This window comes from Cryptomeria japonica, chromosome 8 (assembly GCF_030272615.1).
Source record: "Cryptomeria japonica chromosome 8, Sugi_1.0, whole genome shotgun sequence".
In the NCBI taxonomy this organism is placed as follows: Eukaryota; Viridiplantae; Streptophyta; class Pinopsida; order Cupressales; family Cupressaceae; genus Cryptomeria; species Cryptomeria japonica.
Genome location: NC_081412.1, coordinates 48,737,575 through 48,742,623, shown reverse-complemented (window position 1 = coordinate 48,742,623; position 5,049 = coordinate 48,737,575). Strand labels below are relative to the sequence as shown.

General features: G+C 37.8%; 1 protein-coding gene across 1 annotated transcript; it reads left to right on the top strand.

The window, feature by feature from the left end:
- The first annotated feature begins 1,318 nt into the window (after positions 1-1,318).
- LOC131037613 (probable disease resistance protein At1g15890) lies at positions 1,319-1,741 on the top strand. The gene has a single exon (XM_057969798.2). The coding sequence runs from the start codon at positions 1,319-1,321 to the stop codon at positions 1,739-1,741; it is 423 nt and encodes a 140-aa protein (XP_057825781.2).
- The last annotated feature ends 3,308 nt before the right edge of the window (positions 1,742-5,049 follow it).

The window sequence follows — 5,049 nt, the reverse complement described above, 5'->3', positions numbered from 1 at the left end:
GTTGTAGGAAACTATTTGTAATGAGCTGGGAATCCTTGGAAAATATATTAAAATAGACTCTTGCCCCTCACAGTGTATTAGGTAATGATGGTGCACAATTGATAATTTAAAACTAGTGTTTTCCAATACAGAGTTCAGTCAATGTTTGTAACTTCTAGCCTTCTACTAAAGTCATATATGTTCCTTTTTAAATCTAGCAGTTGCAGTCGATGGATTTTAATTATTTAACCATTAAATTAAATTAAATTAAACAATGTCCAAAGAGAACAGTCGTTGGGAGTTCATGGGAACGCCAAGTCAATGATGGATTTTTTATAAATAAGAGCAGTGTTGAGCTAGGAGGGTAAAAGAAACAATGGCTGAAATTGCTGTGAATCTCATAAGTCGTCTGGCTTACATGCTGGCCCAAAAGACTTTCCAAGAGGCATCATTGGTTAGCAGTTTCAGAGACGACTTGGATTTCATGTTTAGGGAGCTTAACAGCATCAAATGCCTACTGATTGATGCTCATGGAGCGACACATTCCAGTTCAATGAATAATTGGTTGCAGAACCTCCAAGATTTCTTTGAGGACGCTATCGATCTAATAGAGAATACGTCTCAGCAGCATAACAGCACTATTTCTCTCTGTCTACTAGGCCGTAAGATTCGATTGTGGAAAGTGGGCCGTAAGATTCTCTTGTGGAGAGTAAGTCGTAAGATTCAGGTGTGGAGAGCAAGCCGTAAGATTCGAGCTTTGAAAGACTGAATTCGAAGAATTCACGAAAGCTCTAAGTATCTCCAATATCTTAGAGATACGGATGTGCAGCCATCTTCTATGCTGGTTAATGTAGTTTCCCTACACAGTGAAAGAAGTTTAAGTGGAGTGTTCATAGACGATAGTCCGGTGGGAATGGATACTAAAGAAATTGTTGATTGGCTGACCACGGATGACCCTCGAATCATTGCTGTCACAGGGATGGGAGGTCTAGGCAAAAGTTTGCTACTGAAACTCGTGTTCGATACCCAAAAGATCAAAGAAACTTTTGACCATCGGATTTGGGTGGAAGTATCCTAAAGCTTCTAAGTTCAGCAGCTCCTCCAGCATATAGCCTCGGAGGTAAAACTTCCGGAAAACAAAAGGCAAACTAATCTAAGTGTTAATATGCTCAGGGATAACATCCAGAGCTACCTTCAAGGAAGTCGGTGTTTGCTTGTTCTGGATGATGTGTGGGACAGAGGGGCAAAAGAATTGATTGTTTCTCAGGATTTCAAGGTTATGAATTCAACGCGTGACAGAAACGTTGCACAACAAATGGGAGCTCACTGAGCCCATGACATGAATCATTTGTCTAAGGCTGATAGTAGGAAGTTGTTCTTCATGCATGCATTCCATAAAAATGAAATTGAGAGTCTTTCAGAGGACCTGAAGAAAATAGCCGAAGACATTGCAGACAAGTGCTCGGGATTGCCGTTAACTCTGAAGACAGTAACAAGATCCATGGCGAACGTCAGACGAAATCCTAACGAGTGGGAACCCACGCTAAATCGGCTAAAGCAATTCGACACAATCACAGACGACGTTCTGCCGACTCTCAGGTTAAGTTTCGATGCTCTGCCTGATTATCTAAAGCCTTGTTTCGTTTTTTGTTCTGCATACCCGGAAGATACTAGAATGGGTTGTGAGTACCTAGTACAAGTATGGATTGCCGAAGGATTTGTTAATCCTGATGAAACACAAGATCCATACGAGCTTGGATGATCTTATTTAAAACAGCTTGTTGATCATTATATGATTGAGTTTCTACCTTATAATGAGAACGATGACATGATCAAGTATTGTAAAATGCATGATCTGCTACACGAGTTAGCTCTTTTAGAGTCTCAGAAGCAGACCAAATGTTTATATCAGGCTGGTAGAAGCTTGAAAAAGTTTCCTGTAGAAAAGTGCTAGGGCCTACGGAGGATTTCATTGATTAAAAATGAAATAACTACCGCCGACAAACCCATCCCCTCTCCTGGGCTGCGTACATTACTCCTATGGAATAATCCTAATCTCAAATCAATTTCTAGATAGTTATTCAGTAAACTGAGACATTTGAAGGTGTTAGACATGAGCCAGACTTCCATTAGATCATTGCGCGGGTCTATTGAAAAGTTAACGCATTTGAAACTACTTAATTTGTCCAGGACTAAGATTGAGAAGCTGCCCAGTTGGTTGAGTGCTCTCACAAATCTCCTCTTCCTCGATGTTAGCTGGTGCGAAAATTTGACAGATTTGCATTCAGGTGTAGGTGAACACTAGTGTATGCTGCATCTAAATACCGAAGGCTATGAAAAATTGGAATTCCTTCCCGTCGGAATATCCAAGCTTGTCTCCTTACGAAAATTAGGACAAGTTGTATTGAAGAAAAACGCTGCAAATGCTTTGCAGTTGATGGGTTTGAAAGGTTTGACTCTTCTCCAACAGCTGTCAATTATATTCAGCGGTTCCCAAGGCCTAATCAAAGAGGTCTTTGGAGAAATGACACAGATGCGGAAGCTCTTCTTCCAGAATTCCGATGATCATGCCCTCCTTCTCCTTCCACAAGAAATGTCGTCCATGAGGCGACTGGAAATTCTTCACTTACACAACTGCGTGATGCCCGCATGGATTTCTAAGCTTTATAATCTCATGGTGCTTGTCATGAAGGGAGATCATTCTGCAAATTATCTTCCTTTGCAAAAAGTGCCAAACTTACAACGACTGACCTTATTGCAGAATAGTAATTGTACTCAGTTCCCCGTGGAGTTTGGGATGCCGCCATCGTTTCCCAAACTAGAGTCCCTTATCATCCAAGATTTTTCCGTTCTGGAAAGTTTTCATTCCTTGGAAGTGGATTCAATGCCAAAGCTAAAATATTTTCACTTGCAGAATTGCAGCCGGCTAAAAGGATTACCTCAAGGCTTGGACAAACTCGAGAGTCTCCAGGAGTTAAAAGTGATCAGCATTGAAGCGTGCATAAGCAATCCCCAACTCTAGGAAAATGGCGTTTACTACACTCATTTCAAAGAGCACAATATCAAATTCAGTTGTGAGTAATGGGATCCCTAAGTTGTTGGAATATTAAACTTCTCCCACCTCGCAACTGCATGCCCAGTTTTTCATGAGAACAGTAGTCGTGTTTGAGGACAAAAATAGATTGTTTAATCTACAGTTTGTATGGATATGCATGTAATTTCTTATATTTTAAGTGTAATTTTTTTCTCGCCTCTGATTTCTAATCAGTTGATTCTTCACCATGTGTTCTTATTGTAGATTAGGAAATCAGAAATCATCAAAGCAAATATCAATATTAGTCTTAGCTCAATCACAAAAGCTCAAATGCAATGATCAATCCTAATTACATTCAATAGAGACATGAAAGCAAAACATTCAAGATTAAAAACTAAGCAAACCAAATGCAGATCTGAATGTCTCCTTCATGTGGCTCCATTGTCCTTCTTTCTCCTTCAAATAGCTTTGTTGTGGATCTCACCTACTAGTGCATGATCATGATATGACAGCAAGTAGACAAGATGATTGCTCAAGAATACTCGAAGCGTGATTGATTCGACAAAGTGATTATTCAATAATGTGATTATTAGATTGGGATTGAAGAAATTCATCCAATTTATAGACAAATTGGAGAAATGATCAAATTAGCATGATTCAATTCAAATGGAAATTGTAAATCAAAAATGTCAATTATGACAAATTATGACAAACTATGCACTTTCTATGCAAAATTTGATTGATTGTCAATTATGACAAATTATGACAAATTTCTATGTCAAAATTGATTGATTGTCAATTATGACAAATTATGACAAATTGAAATGTCATTCCCATGAAATTAGGAGAAAAATAGGAGAGAATTGAAATTAGGAATTAGAAAATTAGAAAATTAGAAAAAAAGGAAAATTAGGAATTAAGAAATTGATGAAAATTAGGAAATTAGGAATTAAGAGAAATTAGGTGAATTAATTAATAATTTGTCATTTATTAATTAATTCACAAAAAGAGGAATAATTAGCCAATTAAATGAACATTTAATTACGATGAGAAGACTTAGGATAAATAAATAAATTATTTAACCTAGAGGGAGAAATGACAAACAGGGTTAAATGAATAAAATCATGAAACCCTAGAAGATGAATTAGCAATGCAAGGATGACAATTAGGTCTTGATGAAAGATAATTGACTCGATCATGATTCGGATTAACAAAGGACCAATGTGATAAATGTTTTGATTGATAAATGCGCCAATTGACGAGGAACAATGACTAATTGATCCAAATTGACATAATTGAGACAGACAATGATTGATGGCAAATTGATCGCAAAATGACAAAATTGACAAGAGGACAAGGATCGATGACAAAATAGATTGCAAGACGACAAGATTGAAAATGACCACGATCGCAAAATGACAAATTGATCAAAAAAAAACAAATTGAAAATGATAAGGATTGATGACAAATCAATCGTCAGATGATAAGATTGATAAGAGGACAAAACCCTAATTAGGATTGACGATGTCCAAAATGATGACAAATGAATACGCACATAGATACGATAGGATAAGATCGATCAAAATCATGACTGGAGAGTGAGATGAATGAAGAATGTAGAAGAATGACTCGATGCTCGCAAATGATAAAGACCAAATGGGTGACATAGGAGAAATGTTAATGCGACGCAAAAAACCCTAAAATAAGGCAATGCGCAAATGTTAAAGTACGATTCCGCAAGCGTTGACCATTTTTAGACGTCTACATTTTGCCCCTCTTTGAGACAATGCGATTTTAAACGTTGTTTTAAAGAACAATAATGAAAATGCCCCAGACATCTGACAATGACATATGCATGCCCCCTCGAGGAATTGGCCGAAAACATGCAGAAAAGAGGCCAATTGATCGATAAAAATGATAGGATCGAACGGACTGACAATCAGAGATTAGATGCATGAAGGACAAGCAATTGATGGTGCAAAAGACCGCGACCAGCATGAGATGGAGAGGGTGCATGTCCATCTATGCACTGACAA